This window comes from Heptranchias perlo, chromosome 3 (genome assembly GCF_035084215.1).
Source record: "Heptranchias perlo isolate sHepPer1 chromosome 3, sHepPer1.hap1, whole genome shotgun sequence".
NCBI lineage: Eukaryota > Metazoa > Chordata > Chondrichthyes > Hexanchiformes > Hexanchidae > Heptranchias > Heptranchias perlo.
The window spans coordinates 57,261,710-57,287,225 of record NC_090327.1 but is presented as its reverse complement, the minus strand read 5'-3'; the positions used below and the strand labels follow the sequence as shown (position 1 = coordinate 57,287,225).

The window sequence follows — 25,516 nt, the reverse complement described above, 5'->3', positions numbered from 1 at the left end:
CCTAACAGCACTGTAGGAGAACCTTCACCTCACGGACTGCAGCGGTTCAAGAATGCGGTACACCACCACCTTCTCAAGGGCAATTAGGGATGGGCAATAAATGCTGGCCTCGCCAGCGACGCCCACATCCCATGAACGAATAAAAAAAAACATGGCAGGAGTGTCAATTATAGAGCATTTCTGAACTATGTTCCTGACATAAGTGAGCTCAGTTTCATTCCTGGAGAGAACTTGTAGTACTAGTTATATGTTTGCTAATTGTTACAAATTTATTTTATATGGTTAACAGTTACTATTTTTGATTTTATATATAAAAACACAATAATCCCCAGAGCTAATGCTCCCAATTTAATCACATTTATTTCAAATAGTATGTTTAACATTGGAATAACGCCAAGGGTGCCACATTTTCCTGCCATGCAAAAGTGGTAATTCTGCAAAAATGGTGCTGTTTTATGATAGCATTAATTAATGCTTTTTTATGGAAAGGCTATAATTTTGCCTGCAATTTTCAATGGCTATTGCAATCAATTGCAGAATGACATCTCAAGTCTACACAAAAGCCAAGTCCCAGCAGTGGAGAGGTAATAATCAACATTTTCTCAGAATTTCCAATTCCCATTTTACGCTGACGGCTGGCATTAAATATCTGCATATAAAACCTATGATTTGTACGCGGCTCATTACTCATCGGTTGGTAGAAATAATTAGGTTATGTCCTTCCACTTTCACTGCCAGACTTGAAGATGGTTTGATGAGAAAGAAAAAAAAAGCAACCCTTGCATCTACTCAGGCAACAGCATTCAGTTTACTGTCATATGCAAGGTTTTTAATTATTCTAATGTAAGAAACCCTGCTCAGCTTGCTTATCATGAGCCTGTAGTTTAGCTTCGGCTTTAATAATAAAAGGGATTAATAAAAAGTGATAAATTACATTTTTCAACAAAAAGTTATTTATAAAATTCTTTGAAGTGAATCAACAGTAACCAGTGCTATAGAAGCCAAGAGTTTCATAAGGAGCCACACTACTGCGGAGTCGGCTAGATAAAACATCAGCAAATAAGCTAACTTCTTTCTATCCACTTTTTTTTAAAAAAAGCATCTTTAATTGTATATTTAAAAAATGGTTTTTAAGTTAAAGCACTACAATTTACTGTAGTCAAAATTTTGAAACCCTAGATCCCAAAATCTAAGGATTCAAGTAATTAATACATAGAGAACAAATATATAGATTTCTACAATGCAAATGTGGACAGTTCTGAAAACTGCAGAAGGCCTCTCATATCTCCATGAAAATATCAAGCACTGTCAGAACAGGAGACTGCAGTTCCCTGTGCTTTTGGTTAGGATTCCATTATAATAGATGCAATGGCTTGAAGTCATTACAAGGGTTTTTGGACCCTAGGAGAACCCTGCAAAGAGATCCCAGGAAACCCCCAAGTTATCAGGTTACTGTTTATCTAGCAAGTGATTTCCATTTTTTTCTGTATTTGTTGACTAACAAATGTTGCTGTATACCAAAAAAAAATATTTTCTGCAATAATGTCACTGTTTTCCATTGGGTGGCTGGAGGTCCTGGCAGTTCATCAATATTTACGGAAGGTCTTCAACAGAAAAAAAAGAGAAAGCTATTACCTAAGTGCAAAGGAGTGTTAGCAAGTTAGAGTTATACTGCCAAGTCAATATTGCTCTCCTGGCAACTGAAAACCGATCACTATGCATGTCCTGCTCACCAGCATCCAAATGCTAGTTACTTTTTGTTGAAGAGCCATGAGGACCGTGGATGCAATATGCAATATTGTAAACGCCATTTTTTTTAAAATTCCTCAACAGTCCAATGCCCAAAATGCCAATTACAATTAGCAAAAGTGTCAGAGAAGCTCAATCATTGCAACATTACTATAAATGCTTCAAGTGAAAAGTCCGACAGAAAGGCTACAATTGCTGTGGGAATATGTTGCACAAGAGTTGATAAATACAGATACTTTACAACTACAAAACACTAATGCAACAAAGGCTGTTGGAAAGACATACATCATTCTTAACATTTCCCATCTTCTTTGTGAACATCTGGGTATAGAATTACTATGCCATTCTAAAGACTGCCACTGGTTTTTAGGAATACACATTAGTTAACATTTACTGAATATACAAAAATAAAATTCAATTTGGATAGTCCAAATCTTTTAAACAGCAGGATGTATTTTTTTTTAAAAAAGCATCATGCTTTTGAAGTGAAGCTACTTTGCTTCATGGGTTGGAAAAAGGTTAAGTAAAAAGCAGTTCCGTTTAAGTAAGAATACCTAAATAAAAAAGGAACAAAATCTCAGCACCCTCATGTCACTGCTGCTACAAGGTCAATAAGTAACCTGCATGCTGTATACTCACTCTACCTCTTTTCTGAAACTGAGTGGTTTGGGGTTTATTTGAGAGACCAATTTATTTGAACGTACCAGATACTACTTCTCAGTCAGCCCAAAACAGGTCTTCAAAAAAAAGAACTTCAAAAACAATTTACCATTTCAGAAAGACATTTTATTGAAAACAGCCCTACACAAGTTTGAAAGAGAAATGTACATTTGTTTCTTTTTTGTGAGCTTTAATAAAATAGAAAAGACATAAAAGTTGTATAGTGAGCACAAGCAAAAGAACAAAAAAAGAGAAAGAATGGGATTTGGTTGGGAGGTGGAGACAGAGTAGGGATAGAGGGTATGTACTCAAATAGGCAGGATGTGAATGGTGGTGTCCCCCAGGGATCTGTACTGGGGCCTCAGCTTTTCACTAGATTTATCAATGAGTTAGATGAAAGAATAGGAGAGCCATATATCCAAGTTTGCTGATGACATTAATTTAGGTGGCACAGTAAGGAGTGTAGATGGGAGCAGAAAGTTGCAAAGGTACATTGATAGATTAAGTGAGTGGACAAAACTGCAGCAGATGGAGTTCAGTGTGGGGAAGTGAGAGGTCATACACTTTGGACCCAAGAAAAATAGATCAGAGTATTTTCTAAATAGGAACCATGGAGGAACAGAGATTTAGGGGCCCATGTACAGAAATCACAAATCTAGTGGACAGGTACAAAAATAATTAAAAACGCTGATGGAATGGTAGCTTTTATCTCAAGGCAGCTGGAATACAAAGGGGTGGAAGTTATGCTACAGTTGTATAGAGCTCAGGTTAGATTGCATCTGGAGTACTGCGTTCAGTTCTGGGCTCCGTACCCAAGGATATATTGGCCTTGGAAGAGATGCAGCACAGATTCACCACAATGATACTGGGGCTAAAAGGGTTAAATTATGAGGACAGGCTACAGACTAGGCTCGTATTTCCTCGAGTATAGAAGATTAAGGAGTGATCTAATTGAGGTGTTTAAGGTGATTAAAGGGTTTGATAGGGTAGAGAGAGAAACTTATTCCTCTGGTGGGGGAGTCTAGAACAAGGGGGCGTAACCTTAAAATTAGAGCTGGGCCATTCAGGAAACACTTCTTCACACAAAGTAGTGGAAATCTGGAACCACCCCCACAAAAAGCTGTTGAGCCTAAGTCAATTGAAAATGTCAAACCGAGATTAATAGATTTTTGTTAGGTAAGGGTATTAAGGAGTATGGCACTAAGGTAAGTAAATGGAGTTAAGATACAGATCAGCCAACAAGCTCGAGGGGCTGAATGGCCTACACCTGGTCCTATGTTCCTAAAGAGCGGGGCAGTGGGACTAACTGGATAGTTCTTTCAAAGAACCGGCACAGGCATGATGAGCCGAATGGCCTCTTTCTGCACTGTATGATACTATGATTTTATTCTATGATTCTATGAGAAAAAAAGAGAAAAAGAACACTTTCTGTGGTTGGTGACATCACTTGGAGGTGGAAGAGGAAATTGTAGAAACAAAGTGCCATCTCCCACTGAAATCATTACAAAACAAACATAAGGAATTGGAAGCATGAAGAAAATAAGCACTAGCAAAGTAAGTTGCAGCTGGTAACATCTGACCCATGAAGGAGATGCATCTGTATCCTGCTCTGAAATTTTATCAGTTGTTATTAGGTAAACATATGTTCGATAGATACAGAATAAATGATCTGGCAAAATGAGTTTCACAAAAGCTTATAAAAATTTGCAAGCACTTTTCAATACGTTAGCTTCTGCATCACCTTCAACAGTAACTGCAATAGCTTTTTCAAAAGCAAGTGGGAAAGGAGCTAAAATGCATGGAAAGTTTATGATCCACATCCAATTAAAATTAACACGCCTGCTCACATCACTTACCGAGTTGGAGCCAAGAATTTGTAGCTCAGGCTCTCCCGACTCCAACAATTTGGCTACCATTTGAAGGAAGCTTTCAACAAACAGATTAATGCTTTGGGAATGACAAGCCATCAAAAGTTGGTCCAGTGCCTCCATCGCAATGAAAACATACCTGCAGACAACAAATTTATCAATTCCAATACATATAAACAATGTCACTTATTTCCCTTTCCCAATCTGCCCCAAGTATTCTGTTGAGTTTTGGGAGTCTTACTTTAGCAAAGATGTTGAGGCCATTGAAAGGGTGCAGGAAAGATTCTCTGACACCGGGGATGGAGGAGCTTTAGTTACGAAAAGACTCTGCAGAAAGAGGGGCTTTGTTCACAAGAAGATTAAGAGAAAATCTGAGAAACATTCAAAAATGTTTATTGTTTTGATCAGGTAAATAGGGAAGAACTATTTTCCAACCAGTAACTAGAGGGTAAAAATTTATGACCAAATTCGGCAATGATGGGAATAAAACAGGGAATAAGGGCAAAAACATTGTTCCTAAAGTGCAGCATGTGGACCAAGGTGAACATAAAAACAAGGTGGTTAAGAAACATTTCACGAGCTAAAACAAATTAAAAAGAAAATATGATTACTTCTATAGATATACTCACAAGTAGATTAAAAATGGAAATGATGGGGCCATTGAAAGATCCCAAAAATGAGAGGATATCAAGTAAATATACTAAACAATTCCTTTGTGTGTTCAATGAAGAGACCACAGGCAGGTAGTTAAATTTCCAGGAGGAATGTAGGAAAGAGTGAAGAATTGAAATTACAGGTAATGCAGTCAGCAATAAGATGATCAACTCAACTTATTCTCCTCTCATGGGAATGGTAATGAGTTATGATGCCAAGTCCTTAACAGCTTAATGTCCAAAGGCTTTAGGCCTCTGATATCTTGGACTTAATAATTTCCTTATATTTTTAGCCAATGACTGAAGTCAGAAATAGGAGGGATCAAACAGGGGGCAAATGCGAGGCAGTCTAAGATCAGATTGGAGTGCATGTGCGCAAACGCACGTAGCATGGTAAAGAAGGTTGGTGAGCTGCAGGCTCAAGTCGCCACATGGGATTATGATATAGTGGCAATAACAGAGACCTGGCTCAAAGGAGAGGATTGGGTACTTAATATTCCTGGCTACCTTGTAGCCAGGAAAGATAGGGAGGGAAAGAAAGGCGGAGGAGGAAGAGGGGTGGCAGTATTGATCAAATAAACTATTACAGCACTGGAAAGGGATGATGTAGTTGAGGGGTCAATGACAATCTATTTGGTTAGAATTAAGGAATAGAGGAGCTAATAGGCCACCAAATTACAGAAAGATGCAAGAACTATCGAGTAGTGATAATGGGGGACTTCAATTATCCCAATGTAGACTGGGACAGGATCAATGTAAAGGCAAGGCAGGGGAGGAATTCCTGAAATGTGTTCAAGAGAACTTTCTGGAACAGTGTATTTCCAGCCCAACAAGGAAGAAAACAGTGCTGGATCTAGTTCTATGGAATGAAGTTGGGCAGGTGGATCATGTTTCAGTGGGGGAGCATTTGGGGAACAGTGATCATATTAGGTTTAGAATAGTTATGGAACAGAACAAAGAACAATCAAATGTGCTGAACTGGAAGTGGTCAAATTTTAGTGAGTTGAAAAAGGATCTTGCCCAGGTGGATTGGAATCAAAAATTGGTAGGCAAAACAGTAATTGAACAATGGGAGGCCTTCAAGGAGGAGTAGGTTTGGGTACAGAGTAGACACATCCCGACAAGGCGGAAAGGAAGGGCATCCAAAGCTAGTACTCCCTGGATGACTAAAGATAGAGATATTAAAATGAAACAGAAAAAAGAGGCTTATGACAAATGTAAGGTTCATAATACAGTAGAGAACCAGGCTGAATATAGAAAGTACAGAGGAGATCTAAAAAAGGGAATGAGGGGCAAAGAGAGAGTATGAGAATAGATTAGCAGCTAATATAAAAAGGAAACCCTAAACTCTTTTATAAATAGTAAAAAGGTAGTCAAAGGAAGGGTGGGGCTGATTAGGGACAAAGATGATCATCTTGTGGAGGCACAGGGAATAGCTGAGGTACTAAATGAATACTTTGTATCTGTCTTCTAGAGAAGAGGTTGCTGCCATTGTAGCAGTAAAGAAGGAGGTACTTAAAAGATGATCAGTACTCAAAAGTAGAAAAGTCACCCAGTCCAGATGGGATGCATCCTAGATTACCGAGGGAAGTAAAGGTGGAAAATGCAGAGGCTCTGGCCACAAACTTCCTTAAGTACAGGGCTGGTGTCGAAGGACTGGAGGATTGCAAATATTACACCCCTGTTCAAAAAAGGGGAGGGGGGATAAACCCGACAATTACAGGCCAGTCAGCCTAATATAAAAACATAAGGAGCAGGAGTAGGCCATAAGGCCCTCGAGCCTACTCCATTATTCAATAAGATCATGGCTGATCTTTGGCCTCAACTCCACTTTCCCGACCGATCCCCATATCCCTTGATTCCCCAAGAGTCCAAAAATCTATCCATCTATCTCAGCCTTGAATATACTCAACGACTCAGCATCCACAGCATTCTGGGGTAGAGAATTCCAAAGATTCAGAACCCTCAGTGAAGAATGTCAGTGCTGGGGAAACTTTGAGACACAATAATCTGGGACAAAATTAATTGGCACTTGGAAAAGTACGGGGTAATAAACAAAAAAGTCAACATGGAATTCTGATGACGTAACAGAGAAGGTTGATGAGGGTAGTGCAGTTGATGTGTATATGGACTTTCAAAAGGCATTTGATGAAGTACCACATAGATTTGTTAACAAAATTGAAGTCCATGGGATTAAAGGGACAGTGGCAGCCTGGATACAAAATTGGATAAGGGGCAGAAAGAAGAGAGTAGTGGTGAACAGTTGTTTTTCAGACTGGAGGGAAGTATACAGTAGTGTTGTCCAGGGATTAATATTAGGACCATTGGTCTTTGATATATATTAATGACCTAGGCTTAGGTATAATTTCAAAGTTTGCAGATGACACGAAACTTGGAAATGTAGTAAACAATGTGGAGGAGTGTAACAGACTTCAGGAGGACATACAGATTGGTGAAATGGCCAGACACATGGTAGATGAAATTTAACACAGAAGTGTGAAGTGATGCATTTTGGTAGGAAGATTGAGGAAAGGCAATATAAACTAAACAGTACAATTTTAAACGGGGTGCAGGAATAGAGACGGGGTGGGGGGGGGGGGGGGGGTGGTATGTATACAAATCTTTGAAGGTGGCAGGACAAGTTGAGAAAGCTGCTAAAAGAGCATATGGTATTCTGGGCTTTATTTATAGAGGCATAGAGCACAAAACAAGGAAGTTATGCTAAATCTTTACAAAGCACTGGTGAGGCCTCAGCTTTTTTTTTATTCATTCATGGGGTGTGTGCGTCGCTGGCGAGTGCGGCATTTATTATCCATACCTAATTGCCCTCGAGAAGGTGGTGGTGAGCCGCCTTCTTGAACCGCTGCAGTCCGTGTGGTGAAGGTTCTCCCACAGTGCTGTTAGGAAGGGAGTTCCAGGATTTTGACCCAGCGACGATGAAGGAACGGCGATATATTTCCAAGTCAGGATGGTGTGTGACTTGGAGGGGAACGTGCAGGTGGTGTTGCCCCCATGTGGCTGCTGCTCTTGTCCTTCCAGGTGGTAGAGGTTGTGGGTTTGGGAGGTGCTGTTGAAGAAACCTTGGCGAGTTGCTGCAGTGCATCCTGTGGATGGTACACACTGCAGCCACTGTGCGCCGGTGTTGAAGGGAGTGAATGTTTCGGGTGGTGGATGGGGTGCCAATCAAGCGGGCTGCTTTGTCCTGGATGGTGTTGAGCGTCTTAAGTGTTATTGGAGCTGCACTCATCCAGGCAAGTGGAGAGTATTCCATCACACTCCTGACTTGTGCCTTGTAGATGGTGGAAAGGCTTTGGGGAGTCAGGAGGTGAGTCTCCCGCTGCAGAATACCAGCCTCTGACCTGCTCTTGCAGCCACAGTATTTATATGGCTGGTCCAGTTAAGTTTCTGGTCAGTGGTGACCCCCAGGATGTTGATGGTGGGGGATTCGGCGACGGTAATGCCGTTGAATGTCAAGGGGAGGTGGTTAGACCCTCTCTTGTTGGAGATGGTCATTGCCTGGCACTTGTCTGGCTCGGATGTTACTTGCCACCAATGAGCCCAAGCCTGGATGTTGTCCAGGTCTTGCTGCATGCGGGCTCGGATTGCTTCAGTATCTGAGGGGTTGCGAATGGAACTGAACACTGTGCAATCATCAGCGAACATCCCCATTTCTGACCTTATGATGGAGGGAAGGTCATTGATGAAGCAGCTGAAGATGGTTGGGCCTAGGACACTGCTCTGAGGAACGCCTGCAGCAATGCCCTGTGGCTGAGATGATTGGCCTCCAACAACCACTACCATCTTCCTTTGTGCTAGGTATGACTCCAGCCACTGGACAGTTTTCCCCGATTCCCACTGACTTCAATTTTACTAGGGCTCCTTGGTGCCACACTCGGTCAAATGCTGCCTTGATGTCAAGGGCAGTCACTCTCACCTCACCTCTGGAATTCAGCTCTTTTGTCCATGTTTGGGCCAAGGCTGTAATGAGGTCTGGCACCAAGTGGTCCTGGCGGAACCCAAACTGAGCATCGGTGAGCAGATTATTGGTGGGTAAGTGCCACTTGATAGCACTGTCGACAACACCTTCCATCACTTTGCTGATGATTGAGAGTAGACTGATGGGGCGGTAATTGGCCGGATTGGATTTGTCCTGTTTTTTGTGGACAGGACATACGTGGGCAATTTTCCACATTGTCGGGTAGATGCCAGTGCTGTAGCTGTTCTGGAACAGTTTGGCTAGAGGCACAGCTAGTTCTGGAGCACAAGACTTCAGTACTACAGCTGGGATGTTGTCGGGGCCCATAGCCTTTGCTGTATCCAGTGTACTCAGCCGTTTCTTGATATCACGTGGAGTGAATCGAATTGGCTGAAGACTGGCTTCCGTGATGGTGGGGATATCGGGAGGAGACTGAGATGGATCATCCACTCGGCACTTCTGGCTGAAGATGGTTGCAAACACTTCAGCCTTGTCTTTTGCACTCACGTGTGGGACTCCGCCATCATTGACGATGGGGATGTTTGCAGAGCCTCCTCCGCCCGTTAATTGTTTAATTGTCCACCACCATTCACGACTGGATGTGGCAGGACTGCAGAGCTTTGATCTGATCCGTTGGTTGTGGAATCGCTTAGCTCTGTCTATAGCATGTTGCTTCCTCTGTTTAGCATGCATGTAGTCCTGAGTTGTCGCTTCACCAGGTTGGCACCTCATTTTTAGGTACGCCTGGTGCTGCTCCTGGCATGCTCTTCTACACTCCTCATTGAACCAGGGTTGATCCCCTGGCTTGTTGGTAATGGTAGAGTGAGGAATATGCCGGGCCATGAGGTTACAGATTGTGCTGGAATACAATTCTGCTGCTGCTGATGGCCCATAGCGCCTCATGGATGCCCTGTTTTGAGCTGCTAGATCTGTTCTGAATCTATCCCATTTAGCACGGTGGTAGTGCCACACAACACGTTGGATGGTGTCCTCAGTGCGAAGACGGGATTTCGTCTCCACGAGGACTGTGCGGTGGTCACTCCTACCAATACTATCATGGACAACTGCATTTGCGACAGGTAGATTAGTGAGGATGAGGTCAAGTAAGTTTTTCCCTAGTGTTGGTTCACACACCACCTGCCGCAGGCCCAGTCTGGCAGCTATGTGCTTCAGGACTCGGACAGCTTGGTCAGTAGTGGTGCTACCGAGCCACTCTTGGTGATGGACATTGAAGTCCTCCACCCAGAATACATTGAGCCCTTGCTGCCCTCAGTGCTTCCTCCAAGTGGTACTCAACATGGAGGAGGACTGATTCATCAGCTGAGGGAGGGCGATAGGTGGTAATCAGCAGGAGGTTTCCTTGCCCATGTTTGACCTGATGCCATGAGATTTCATGGGGTCCAGAGTCAATGTTGAGGATGCCCAGGGCCACTCCCTCCTGACTGTATATCACTGTACCACCACCTCTGGTGGGTCTGTCCTGCCGGTGGGACAGGACATACCCAGGGATGGTAATGGATGAGTCTGGGACGTTGGCTGAAAGGTATGATTCTGTGAGTATGGCTATGTCAGGCTGTTGCTCGACTAGCCTGTGGGACAGCTCTCCCAATTTTGGCACAAGTCCCCAGATGTTAGTGAGGATGACTCTGCAGAGTCAACTGGGCTTGGTCTGCGTTTGTCGTGTCCGGTGCCTAGTGGTCCGATGCCGGGTGGCCCGTCCGGTTTTATTCTTATCGTGACTTTTTTTTTAAAAGCGAGATTTTATAACTAAGTGGCTTGCTGGGCCATTTCAGAGGGCAATTAAGAATCAACCACATTGCCGTGGGTCTGGAGCTGCAGCACTGTATTCAATTCTGGGCACCAAACTTTAGGAAGGATGTCAAGGCTGTAGAGAAGGTGCAGAAGAGATTACTAGAATGGTGCCAGGGATGAGGGACTTCAGTTGTTTCGAGAGACTGGTGAAGCTGGGGTTGTTCTCCTTAGAATAGAGAAGGTTAGGGGGAGATTTGATAGAGGTGTTCAAAATCATGAACAGTTTTGATAGAGTAAATATGCAGAAACTGTTTCCAGTGGCAGAAGGGTTGGTAACCAGAGGACACAGATGTAAGGTGATCGGTAAAAAAAGCAGAGGCAACAGAGGCAGAGGAATCTTTTTTTTTAAAAACGCAGTGAGTTGTAATGATCTGGATGAAAGGCTGGTGGAAGCAGATTCAACAGTAACTTTCAAAAGGGAACTGGATAAATACTTGAAGGGAAAACACTTAGAGCTAATGGAAAAGAGCAGGGAAATAGGACTAATTCGATAGCTCTTTCAAAGAGCCGGCACAGACACGATGGGCCAAATGGCCTCCTCCTGTGCTGTACCTGCTATGATACTATGACTGAAGAGAGTTTACATGAAGACAAGCTACGGTCCTACTGCAAGCAACGGGGCATAATTTATTCAAGTCTAAATTTTTACAACCAATGCTAGGAAATAATTTGTTTTTAGAAACAAAACGAATACTTATGCCCACAAGCCAAGGCACTGCACTCACTTGTAGTATAATCTCACCACAGAACAAGTTAAAAGGAATGGCGACAAGATGAGGAAAAGAGAATTGGAAAGATGGTGCTGTCAGGGATTGGGACGATCACAACAGGATTTGTTCTCAAGAGTCAGGCTCTGAAAATTAACTCCCTCATCATTTTAGAACTGGATATGACGCTCGACTTGTCGATCGACAGTTCCGACGGGCCACAGCAAAGAATCGCATAGAGCTCCTCAGAAGACAAACACGGGACGCAACCAACAGAGTACCCTTCGTCGTCCAGTACTTCCCCGGAGCGAAGAAACTATGCTATGTTCTCCGCAGCCTTCAACATGTCATCGATGACGACGAACACCTCGCTACGGCCATCCCCACACCTCCACTACTCGCCTTCAAACAGCCACCCAACCTCAAACAGACCATCGTTCGCAACAAATTACCCAGCTTTCAGGAGACTAGCGTCCACGACACCACGCAACCCTGCCACGGCAACCTCTGCAAGACATGCCAGATCATCGACACGGATACCACCATCACACGAGAGGACACCACCCACCAGGTACATGGTTCATACTCCTGTTGTCTACCTCATACGTTGCAGGAAAGGATGCCCCAGAGCATGGTACATTGGCAAGACCATGCAGACACTGCAACAACGGATGAACGGACACCGCGCAACAATCACCAGACAGGAGGGTTCCCTCCCAGTCGGGGAACACTTCAGCAGTCAAGGACATTCAGCCACCGATCTTCGGGTAAGCATTCTCCAAGGCAGCCTTCGAGACACACGACAACGCAAAATCGTCGAGCAGAAATTGATGGCCAAGTTCCACACCCATGAGGACGGCCTCAACCGGGATCTTGGGTTTATGTCACGCTACACGTTACCCCACCAGCAAGGGGAAAAAAAAAGTTATCTGTTTTTAATATTCTCTCTCTCTCTGTGCCTTTTGGGTCTCTTTCTCTGTGTAATTTGGCACAATGTGTATTCAGCATACTGGGACCTACTGTTTTCCGTGGCTAACCTGTCTGAACACCAACGACACCTTTTGATTGGTGTGATGGTGTCCCAGCCTAATATAAGATATGCGATTTGAGAACCTCTTATTCACTCACTCACCTGACGAAGGGGATAATCTCCGAAAGCTTGTGATTTTAAAATAAAATTGTTGGACTATAACCTGGTGTTATAAGATTCCTTACATTAGTCCACCCCAGTCCATCACCGGCATCTCCACATCATCATTTTCTCCTCTACTCTCCTGAAGTCATTGGGAAAAATATGTTTTACTCAGTTCAGTACTGAAAATCAGAGATTTCACATCCAAGCAGTTATACTTTTAAGAATATGATTGCCCATACCAATTCATTCCTCTCCTGGTAACATTTATTATTTGAGTCACTTCTTAAGCTGGCAGCATATTGAAATAAATTACCACACAGTGTTTAACCAGTAAAAGTTACATACCCACATCTATGTCTGACAACATCCCGGCTGAGTCGTTCTGCAAGGTATTTCCCTATTCGATCAAGTTTGTCTGGAGCTGAAACTGCATAGAAGGTCAACTTCTCCATGTTCGCTTTCACAAGACCATCCTAATAAGAAAAAAAACTGGCTGTGTCAATAAGCACCTCAAGAGTTTGATGTCTGTCTGTTCTTTATACCAGACTTGGTTTTATGCATTTTACCCAAGTTTTTTTATTCCACCTTTTTAATGCTCAAGGTGAGCATTTGGGAAGTTGTATCCCTGCCAAGCATTCCCAGGTGTAGAGTTAAATCTCTCTACTCTTCATCGACAACATACTTTAACCCAAACGTCAATAGCATCGCCTCATGCACTGGGATCAATTTTTCCATTTCTTACACCAGGATGCTCATGAGTTCTCGAAGCAAAATTGTTAAATGGTGGCTAATTGATACCGTTGGAGCATGTCTACTTGGAGCGAGGTCAATACTGCCCAAAGAAATTTCACTTTCAGCCTAGACTAATAAGAAAATCTCTTCCCTGGTTTGATTTGAACCTAGATCCCATCCATAAGTGACAAGAGTCTGCATCAGTCATCTTAGTTCCTAAAATTCTAGTAGAATTACTGCAGAGGTAACGGAGGAAAATTTTAAACCAACTAAAATTTTGATGAAACTATTGTAACCATTTGGATGATTGGTAAACTACAATATCTGAAATACAATCATGCACCACCATTTATTCTCGGCACTATAAACACCTTTAAATTCCAAAGTAAACAAACAAAGCTCTGGTGTCATAAGGACCTATTTATTTCACAAACTTGCAAAAGTGAAAATTCAGCTTTAAAAGCTCCTTTAGGACTTACTTGCATTTTCTCCCGTGATGAGGTAAAAACTTGTCAAATTTAACCAATGCGTTTTCAAAGGTTACCCACATGGTTAATAGTTTAAACCAGTAACCAATGTGGTTAGCCCATTGAAGATAGCCACACCATACACTATCAAGCTACTGAAGTGTAACAATATTTAGGAATAAAACTCCAACAAGAGAGTTCAAGCTTCACAAATGTGATAACCCTAAGAAAGGAAATGCTTGTCAGCTTGGGACTGGTGCAGGCTAGTACTGTTCTCAATGAGTTGACCACTAGGTGGCATTATACTTCTTGATTTGTATCACATTCGTAAATGGAAGATTTAATCTGATAAGCAAAACTGTGCAAGAAAAGTAAATTCCTGCATCAACTGAAACCTCACTGACTGCTTGATTGTCCCATATGCAGTAAGCATTCTTGTTGACATACATTTAGCACTTGGTATGCATGGTTCCACTGGTGGCATTCCAGTACTTAATTTATAAATGATGTGGAGATGGTGATGGACTGGGGTTGACAATTGTAAACAATTTTACAACACCAAGTTATAGTCCAGCAATTTTATTTTGAATTCACAAGCTTTCGGAGGCTACCTCCTTCCTCAGGTGAACAATGTGGAAATGAAATCCTCGAAATGAAATCGCATTTATAATTCACAGAACAATGCTTGGTGATTACAGACAGTTTTTTCAACTGCCCGTTGCCAAGGCAATCAGTGTGCAGACAGACAGGTGTTACCTGCCAGGTCTCAGAATATACAAATCACCAAAAAAAACAACAAACAAAAAAAAGAGAGAGGTAGAAACATAGAAAAGACAGCAACTGACCCGTTATATTAAAAACAGATAACATTTGTTCGCTGGTGGGGTAACGTGTAGCGTGACATGAACCCAAGATCCCGGTTGAGGCCGTCCTCATGGGTGCGGAACTTGGCTATTAATTTCTGCTCGACGATTTTGCGTTGTCGTGTGTCTCGAAGGCTGCCTTGGAGTATGCTTACCCGAAGGTCGGTGGATGAATGTCCTTGACTGCTGAAGTGTTCCCCGACTGGGAGGGAACCCTCCTGTTCATCCGTTGTCGCAGTGTCTGCATGGTCTCGCCAATGTACCATGCTCTGGGGCATCCTTTCCTGCAACGTATGAGGTAGACAACGTTGGCCGAGTCACAGGAGTATGAACCATGCACCTGGTAACCTCTGCAAGACATGCCAGATCATCGACACAGATACCACCATCACACGAGAGGACACCACCCACCAGGTGCATGGTTCATACTCCTGTGACTCGGCCAACGTTGTCTACCTCATACGTTGCAGGAAAGAATGCCCCAGAGCATGGTACATTGGCGAGACCATGCAGACACTGCGACAACGGATGAACGGACACCGCGCAACAATCGCCAAACAGGAGGGTTCCCTCCCAGTCGGGGAACACTTCAGCAGTCAAGGACATTTAGCCACCGACCTTCGGGTAAGCATACTCCAAGGCGGCCTTCGAGACACACGACAACGCAAAATCGTCGAGCAGAAATTGATAGCCAAGTTCCGCACCCATGAGGACGGCCTCGACCGGGATCTTGGGTTCATGTCACGCTACACGTTACCCCACCAGCGAACAAATGTTATCTGTTTTTAATATAACGGGTCAGTTGCTGTCTTTTCTATGTTTCTACCTCTCTATCTCTTTTTTTTTTGTTTGTTGTTTTTTTTGGTGATTTGTATATTCTGAGACCTGGCAGGTAACACCTGTCTGTCTGCACACTGACTGCCTTGGCAACGGGCAGTTGAAAAAACTGTCTGTAATCACCAAGCATTGTTCTGTGAATTATAAATGCGATTTCATTTCGAGGATTTCATTTCCACATCGTTCACCTGAGGAAAGAGGTAGCCTCCGAAAGCTTGTGAATTTAAAATAAAATTGCTGGACTATAACTTGGTGTTGTAAAATTGTTTACAATTAATTTATAAAGATAGTGGTTACAAATGCTCAGATTTAAATCAAACAGCATACATCAACTAAAAGGGCCAATTAAAGTAATTATTGCGAGTAGATCTCACTGAAATCAGCCCAAGTGGTATCTTACATGTTAAGCAGACCATTTCAATTGTATTCATTTGCTACCTTTCAGGCTGCTTGGACATTCAAATGGTGGTTGGCATCTATGGACGAACATTGCAATTTCCAGGATACAGCATCTTAATAGCCTAACCTGCACATAGTTGTAGTCATAACGTAGCACCCAACCATATTGTTAATGAAGTACTGGTCCTTATAAATCAACAGTGGTAACTGACAAGCAGAACTTATCGTGAAATTCTAGGACATGGCACCGAAGAGCACAGAGGCATGTTATACAGAGCCAAATATGGCCTTCATTGCAGAAGAAGCATTGATAGGTGGGCAGCAATGTTTGGTACAGTTTTCTATTTCCTCCTCATTCTCATCCACAACAAAGGAGATACTCCCAGTTGAATACAATCACCAAAAATCACAGGACTCCATGCATGTTAAACAGCGGAAGCAACGTGCTATAGACAGAGCTAAGCGATCCCACAACCAACGGATCAGGATCAAAGCTCTGCAGTCCTGCAACATCCAGTCGTGTATGGCGATGGACAATTAAATAACAAACTGGAGGAGGAGGCTCCGTGAACATCTACAAGGCACAAGTCAGAAGTGTGATGGAATACTCTCCTCTTGCCTGGATGAGTGCAGCACCAACACTCAAGAAGCTCGACACCATCCAGGACAAAGCAGCCCACTTGATTGGCACCCTATCCACCACCGGTGCACCGTGGCTGCAATGCATACTATCTACAAGATGCACTGCAGCAACTTGCCCAGGCTTCTTCAACACTTCCCAAACCCACGACCTCTACCACCTAGAAGGACAAAGGCAGTGGGCGTATGGGAACACACTAGCTAACTTTAGGGACATTACTAATTCCAGACTAGGGCTCCTTGATGCCACACTCGGTCAAATGCTGCCTTGATGTCAAGGCAGTCACGTTCCCCTTCAAGTCACACACCATCCCGACTTGGAAATATATTGCCATTCCTTCATTGTCCCTGGGTCAAAATCCTGGAACTTCCTACCTAACAGCATCGTGGGAGAACCTTCACCACACGGACTGCAGCGGCTCAAGACAGCTCACCACCACCTTCTCAAGGGCAATTAGGGTTGGGCATTAAATGCCAACAAACTCAGCAGCAGGGAAGGGCATATTGGGCGAGAGGAGATTGCAGTGGTATGGTGACGGCAGACCATGGAGAGATTTATAGACGAGTTAAGGATTTAAAATTTAATGCATAAGGGGATTAGGATCCAGTGTAAGTTAGCGAAGATGGGGATGACGACTGAATGTGACTTAACACACGATAGAATGAGAGTGAAATCTTGATGATATACATGGTGTAGAGTTTAAATCTTAGCAATTTACTGTAAATTAGGAGTAGGTTTGTAGTTTGGGCATATGTGCACTTGGAACTGTGTTGAGTTCTTCCATTTACGTGGATTCTTACAACCCCAGGAGATACTTTTATCCCATCAGTCTGAGATGAATTGAAACTAGATTCCAGAGCTGTTACTCTGGTGTCCAACCATTGAGCTCCTTTCCTCACCTTCTCCCCACCCATCCTTAGATTTTTTTTCCCCAAGGAACTTCTAACAAGGGGCTAAATCTCCAAACAGCATTGCAGGCAGATCTTGGGTCAAATATTGCAGCTGAATACGAGAGGATGGATTGGCAGATACTGGGTGAGAAATTGCAGGTTTCACAGAATATTTGGAAGTCCATTCTGTCTTCAAACAGATTAAGGCCTGGTCAGACTGACTCCAGTTTGGAATTAGTAACGTGCCTAAAGTTAATTGGCCTCATTGCGCTTTTTGGTCTACCGGCACAAAAGAATTGCCACTGTGTTCAACCTATATTGAAATGTGTAAACAGGCATTAATACTGCCCAAATACAGCTTAACACATAGATTGCCATTTTCTGCATCGGAGTAAATCTCCTAAAATTATTTCCAGATGAAATACCACCCAGGGTAATACTATTTTATCTCCATAGTGGTGACTTTTTGCCAGGCAGAAAAGCAAGTTAAATACTGAAATGTAGGGGGATAACACTTTCAATATTAATCTAAGCAACCAACTCTCCCAAACAAAATCCACATATTTTTTTAAAAATGTACCTACCAGAGAGGAGACATTCATACATTTAACCTTTCGGCTGTGCCAGTACTAAAGTTTTCCATCAGTATGTAAAGTTACCCTAGGTGAGGCATACGGGCATGGATATTACAAATGGTATTTAAGCTGTATTGATAATGGAAGGCATCAAATTCCAACAACCTGCAAGAGGCGATGTCCCAACAGCGAAAAGGGAAGTATGCGTTACAGTATTTCTCCTCCTCCAACAGCCCTTTTCACAGCTAGCTCAGAAAACTGCACTTAATATAAAAGAGGCAGCTTTTGAAACAAATAATGCGGATGGCAGATTTGTACGTAAATGTCACCATTTACACAATTAAGTCAGACACCATATTGCATTAATCCCGGTGGACTTAAAATCTTAAACAGTGAGGAGGATAGTGATAGGCTGGTGGCATGGGCGGACACATGGCAGATGAAATTTAATGCAGAAAAATGCAAGGTGATACATTTCGATAGGAAGAACGAGGAGAGGCAATATAAACCAGGGGCCACAATTCTAAAATGGGTACAGGAACAGATAGATCTGGGGGTATACGTACACAAATCGTTGAAGGTGGCAGGGCAGGTTGAGAAAGCAGTTGAAAAAGCATACGGGATCCTGGGCTTTTTAAGGAGAGGCATAGAGTACAAAAGTATGGAGGTCATGATGAATCTTATAAAACAACTGGATTAGTGTGTCCAGTTCTGGGCACCGCAATTTAGGAAGGATGTAAAGGCCTTTGAGAGGGTGCAGAAGAGATTTATTAGAATGATTCCAGGGATGATGGACTTCAGTTACATGGAGAAGCTGAGGTTGTTCTCCTTGGAACAGGGATGGTTGCGAGAAGATTTGATCGAGGTATTCAAAATCATGAAGGGTTTAGACAGAGTAGATAGAGAGAAACTGTTCCCATTGGCAGAAGAGTCAAGAACCAGGAGATTAGATTTAAGGTGATTGGCAAAAGAACCAAAAGGTGATGAGGAAAAGCTTTTTTTTAAAAATATAAACAAAGCGTGTGGTTAGGATCTGGAATGCACTGCCCGAGGGGGTGTGGAGGCAGATTCAATCACGGCCTTCAAAAGGGAACTGGACAAGTACCTGAAAAGGAAAGAATTTGCAAGGCTATGGGGATAGGGCAGAGGAGTGGGACCAGCTGGATTGCTCTTGCGGACTCGAAGGGCTGAATGGCCTCCTTCCGTGCTGTAACCTATGATTCTACATAGTGCATCTGCGTAAGAATGTTGTAGCACAATCTCTCCAACATCCTGAAGCATGACAGCCATATCTATCAATTGTGTTACTTAGTCCAAATTATCTATTGTTCTTCATGTGACATGCATTTTTACTTGTCTTTTGATTTCATTTTTAAAAAGCTACTTCTTTACTAGTGAAGGATATGCCCCATGGCCATTCTGTATTCCTCCCTGGACCAAACAGGGTTGGTGATAAATTTCACCTCTAGCAGTGAATGAGTTAATATTCAACAATACATTGCAAGAAAAACATCTGACAGTAACCATCATATAAACCTCAAGTTGATAAACAAAAAGACCACTTCAGGGTGGCAGCTTTCAGCCAATGGAATTCAGCTCTACAGATCCAGTCACCCAGAAGTAGTAGTGTGATGGACAGTTTTGTTTTCTTTTTTGTTGTTAAAATCTCTCATAGGAATCAATACCAATCATGCTGCAACATGCAGGAACAACATCAATAGGTCAATGAACTACTTCAAACATTTTGGTAAAGTGTAATGATAATCATTGCTATCTGGTGTGTATTTACAGATTCTATTTATTTTCCTTGCTTTATTTTCCCTCCATCTTAATCTCTAACTCTCAGGTAGAGAGTCACTTTCCTTAAAATGGAGGCAAGGCTTACCCATACTGCTTAAAGAGTGTTAAAGCATTTTACAAAACCTAGCCAATTATAGAGTGGCAACCTATACTAATAGCAGCAAGCAATAGGTAATAGTCTACCATACTGCAGTTAAAGTATATTGGGCCACGTTGACTATTGGTACATCAAGCCTACTGCATTAATGACCATGGTGATAATCACTTAAAAAAATGCTTGCTATTCTACCAAATTAGTCCTGGTTGAGCAAATTCAGTTAATGTGTTTAACAGTAGTACTTGTACTGTTTTGAATATTATAGTGGATGTGGCATCACAGACCCCAACAGAAACAATATTTAAACATTTCCATTAAAAAATTAACAATTTTAGAAACCTAAAGTTCTGTTATATTAACAACGATTCACTTACCTTTGGATCTTCAGGAAAGATGTTATCTACCAGGCGTTTGTACCGTGGGCGCAAAGCACCACAGCAGCCACATATTCCTGCAGAAATATAAATATCACAGATATGTCAGATTATAGCCAAGGAAAAGTACATTACACATGTGATCCCTGATAAAATGTGCAAATATAAAATTCCAATGAAAGTATAATCCCAAATATAAAATATTTTATTAACACCTTGAAAATAAGTAATGTTTACGCACAGAATAAAGCAGAGATGCTTTGGGGCTTACTGCTTAGAAATCCAGCAGCCCACGTGCCTTTTGCTTATCCAAACCATTGAGAGCAACCGACCTTTGGTTTTAGAAGCAATTTGAAAGAATGAATTAATTGAGATTGTGACTGGGTCAATCTCATTTACCTGACCCATTTAATATGGACTGGTAATTCAAGAGCCTGGTGGTGTAGTTGAGTCAAGTAGATATACCGCAGCATGGAGTAAAATTTTACTTCGACGAGAATTCCCCAATCTTAGATGGAGTCATATAATGACTCAAGCACAAGGAACAAATCAGAAAGAAGTTTGTGAAAGCAGACATCTAATTGTAGAACTCATGCACCACCACTTCACTTGCTCTCATCCCCACCATAGAGGCACCAAATTAGGTCACCATCTACCTTCTTTGTTGCAGGTGGCAGTACACAACAGGAGGCTTAAGATCTTATAACAGCATTCCTTCAAAATAAATTCTGAATAATGGCAAATTTAAGGGAGCGTTGGAATACAAAAGGCATGGAGATATTGCACAAATGGTGAAGTATTCATTGCTTTTAGGATCAAACTAAATAACTTGTCGAGTCTCAGACAAACCTCACTATATATTTATAAACTTGCATAAATGTATTAAACAAAATATATTAAATAATTGGACTACACCATATGCCTGAATTTGTTCCAACAGTGAAAGGACATCCAGAAGTTGCCAAAAACAGTAATCAGCATAGATATTTTATTTTAGCAAGGCTTTTGACAAGGTCCCACATGGCAGACTGGTCAGAAAAGTAAAAGCCCATGGGATCCAAGGAAAAGTGGCAAGTTGGATACAAAATTGGCTCAGCGGCAGGAAGCAAAGGGTAATTGTCAACGGGTGTTTTTGTGACCGGAAGGCTGTTTCCAGTGGTGCTCATTACAAGGTCCCTTGCTTTTTGTCATACACACACACACACAAATATAAAAATATAAAAATCAATGATTTAGACTTAAATGTAGGGGGCATAATTAAGAAATTTGCAGATGATACAAAAATTGGCCATGTGGTTGATAGTGAGGAAGAAGGCTGCAGGAAGATATAAAAGGACTGGTCAGGTGGGCAGAAAAGTGGCAAATGGAATTCAATCTGGAGAAGTATGAGGTAATGCATTTGGGGGGGGCAAACAAGGCAAGGGAATACACAATAAATGGGAAGATACTGATAAGTGTAGAGGAAGAGAGGGTCCTTGGAGTGCATGTTCACAGATCCCTGAAGGTAGCAGGACAGGTAGATAAGGCAGTTAAGGCAGCATACGGGATACTTTCATTTATTAACCCAAGCATAGAATATAAGAGAGCAGGGAGGTCATGCTAGAACTGTATAAAACACTAGTTAGGCCACAGCTAGAGTTCTGCGTACAGTTGTAGTCACCACATTACAGGAAAGATGCGACTGCACTAGAGAGGGTACAGAGGAGATTTACGAGGATGTTGCCAGAATGGGTGAATTTCATCTATGAGGAAAGATTAGATAGACTGGGGTTGTTTTCTTTGGAACAGAGCACTTTGAGGGGAGATTTAATTGAGGTTTATAAAATTATGAGGGGCCTAGATAGAGTGGTTGGAAGGACCTATTTCCCTTAGCAGAGGTCAATAACCAGGGGGCCTAGATTTCAAGTAATTGGTAGAAGGATTAGAGGGGAGGCGAGGAGAAATTTTTTCACCCAGAGGGTGGTGGGGGTCTGGAACTCACTGTCTGAAAGGGTGGTAGAGGCAGAAACCCTCATCACATTTAAAAAGTATAGGATATGCACCTGAAGTGCCGTAACCTACAAGGCTACAGACCAAGAGTTGGAAAGTGGGATTACGCTGGATAGCTCTTTATCGGCTGGCACAGACACGATGGGCCGAATGGCCTCCTTCTGTGCCGTAAATTTCTGTGACTCTGATATTAAGCAGTTTGTGTTGCAATTATAACATTTTATTACTGAAGCAAAAGATATTAGGCAGATTATAATTAATCAATTCCAGACTATTAAGACAACAGCTGCAATATACTTTGTACAGGATAGCACTCGCTTCTACATTAATCAGTGCCTATTGGCTATATTCTCTTTAGTGCAAGCTCTTGTGTTTATCACTTTGCACAGCAAAAGCACTGTGGCACTTTACTGATGGGTTAAGGGATTTCTTTCCCTGTCAGCATCAGTATATAGTTATTAGCTTAATTAATCCCATCCCGTAGGGTAATTAGAGCTAAACACTGGAGGAAAGAAAAGTATGTAAATCATCCATGTTAAAGTTTTGAATAGTCTTTAAACATGTACTGTATAGCAGCAATGAAACTTCTTGCATAACACTGTTCACAATCCTGCCTTAAAGGCAAGAATGACACAAATTAAACTGTAATTACACGAACAGTGCTTTAGCAAAATTCTTTAGCTCTTACCTACGCAGCAATGCATAATATTCATGATTCAAGCACACAAGCCAAGCCAGTAAACCTTTAAGGTAGTAAACAAACTTGTCATCGACAAGGCTCAAAATATTGCTGAGAAACCCAGTTAATTTCTTAGAAGTGCTGAAAGGCAGATACACAACCATCACCTGCAACTCCAGTTGCTGTAGCAGAGGCACCTCTTGGTATTAAAATAAGAATAATGGATATCATTCATGCCAGACAAGTGCCAGGCAATGACCAGTTCCAACGAGAGAATCTAACCACCTCCCCATGATATTCAACGGCATTACCATCGCCGAAACCCCCACTATCAACATCCTGGGGGTCACCATTGACCAGAAACTTAACTGGACCAGCTACATAAATACGGTGGCTACAAGAGCAGGTCAGAGGCTGGGTATTCTGCGGCGAGTGACTCACCTCCTGACCCCCAAAGCCTTTTCACCATCTAAAAGGCACAAGTCAGGAGTGTGATGGAATACTCTCCACTTGCATGGATGAGTGCAGCTCCAACAACACTCAAGAAGCTCAACACATCCAGGACAAAGCAGCCAGCTTGATTGGCACCCCATCCACCACCCTAAACATTCATTCCAGTCACCACCGGCACACCGTGGCTGCAGTATGTACCACCTACAGGATGCACTGCAGCAACTCGCCAAGGCTTCAACAGCACCTCCCAAACCTTCCCTCTACCACCTAGAAGGACAAAGGCAGCAGGCACATGGGAACACCACCTGCATGTTCCCCTCCAAGTCACACACCATCCCGACTTGGAAGTATATCTCTGTTCCTTCATCATCGCTAGGTTAAAACCCTGGAACTCCCTTCCTAACAGCACTGTGGGAGAACCTTCACCACACGGACTGCAGCGGTTCAAGGCAGCAGCTCACCACCACCTTCTCAAGGGCAATTAGGGATGGGCAATATATGCTGGCCTTGCCAGCGACACCCACATCCCATGAATAAATAAAAAAACATGTAGATAGTAGAAACTTAACACAAATTTAGTCTCAAATTCTGCACTAAGGTAGAGACCAAATGAGCAATTCATTACTTAATTAAAACTTGAGAAACTAGAGGCAGAACTAGTTATGCTACAAGACTAAGCCCCTTTTTGCTGTAGTGAATGAACAGCAATCAGCAGAATTATGACAACACTAAAAAAATCCCTGTGTTCCTTCTACTTTTGCAGTGCTCTCTTTTTTTGGGGGGACGGGGACGAAAAACAGCCATTATCCTTCCATAACTATCTTGTGCCTCAAATGTATTCATTCACTCAGATTCCTTCTGTCTCCTCTTTACCACTGCCCCATTTACCACTGCATGATAGTGAACTGAAAAATATTGAGAACACAAAAATATATACTGGCAAGAACACTGCACGTATGTTTTTTTGTGCTGATGACATCCAGTCAGTAGCACCTAGAGATTTTCTGATCTGGCCGAAAAAGTGTTCAACTGGCTGAACAGTACTTCAAAGTGGAATGAGGACAGATGTTAATTGAATGCGATTTACGTGATACAGCTCTCTATGCAACTCTGATTTGTGTGTATTAACAGTAGTCCATAACATAATTTTAAATATTTTTTACAACTTATAAATTATATGACAATGCATCTATGCATGGATCTTCCAGTAACAGATTACTTTAATTATAAACGTGAGACAGTTTGTTCCACAGATAAGTGACGAGCAATAATCAGGAACCAGAAAATCATGCATCAATAGTTCAATGATTCATTGTGTGAAAACTGTCAATACAAAATGTACTCTGCATTTCCTGTACAGCGGTTGAGAATGTTACATGTGGTAACAGACATGCTGAAATATAAGCACATTTTTAAAATAGTTTGGTCACATAAACAGGTCTTTCAGCTCTCTCCCTAGTCTCATTACTTGGATTTTCCCTTCTAAAAATGCCAGTTAGGGAGGACAATGAGTGATAAAGGAATGTGACATTCCTTCAAACTAAAAATTCAGTTGGCAGACAAAATCAGTCCATTTTTGAAATGAACCCATAATGTTTTGTTGCAGAGGTTCCAGTTAATACAGATCAACACTGTCAATGTATAAAATGAACCAGTACCATGTTCACTCGGTTAATCCCGGGGATGAGGGGGTGGACATGAGGAGAGGTTGAGTAGATTGGGACTCTACTCATTGGAGTTCAGAAGAATGAGAGGCGATCTTATTGAAACATATAAGATTGTGAAGGGGCTTGATCGGGTGGATGCGGTAAGGATGTTCCCAAGGATGGGTGAAACTAGAACTAGGGGGCATAATCTTAGAATAAGGGGCTGCTCTTTCAAAACTGAGATGAGGAGAAACTTCTTCACTCAGAGGGTGGTAGGTCTGTGGAATTTGCTGCCCCAGGAAGCTGTGGAAGCTACATCATTAGATAAATTTAAAACAGAAATAGACAGTTTCCTAGAAGTAAAGGGAATTAGGGGTTATGGGGAGCGGGCAGGAAATTGGACATGAAGCTGAGTTCGGATCGGTCAATGCCCTGTGGGTGGCGGAGAGGGCCCAGGGGCTGAGTGGCCGGGTCCTGCTCCTACTTCTTGTGTTCTTTAGATTTGTGGTTGGGAT

At 42.3% G+C, this 25,516-nt stretch overlaps 1 protein-coding gene across 8 annotated transcripts in view; it reads right to left on the bottom strand.

Annotated features, from left to right (window-relative positions):
- Positions 1–25,516, bottom strand: part of efr3a (EFR3 homolog A (S. cerevisiae)) — a 222,738-nt gene that overhangs the window by 126,730 nt on the left and 70,492 nt on the right. For all 8 annotated transcript variants that reach the window (XM_067979759.1, XM_067979758.1, XM_067979757.1 and 5 more), the window contains 3 exons: positions 20,235–20,311; positions 12,906–13,033; positions 4,266–4,416 (listed from right to left, as the gene is read on the bottom strand). In XM_067979759.1, coding sequence (XP_067835860.1) covers positions 4,266–4,416; positions 12,906–13,033; positions 20,235–20,311 — 356 coding nt within the window. The remainder of the gene's footprint in view (positions 1–4,265; positions 4,417–12,905; positions 13,034–20,234; positions 20,312–25,516) is intronic.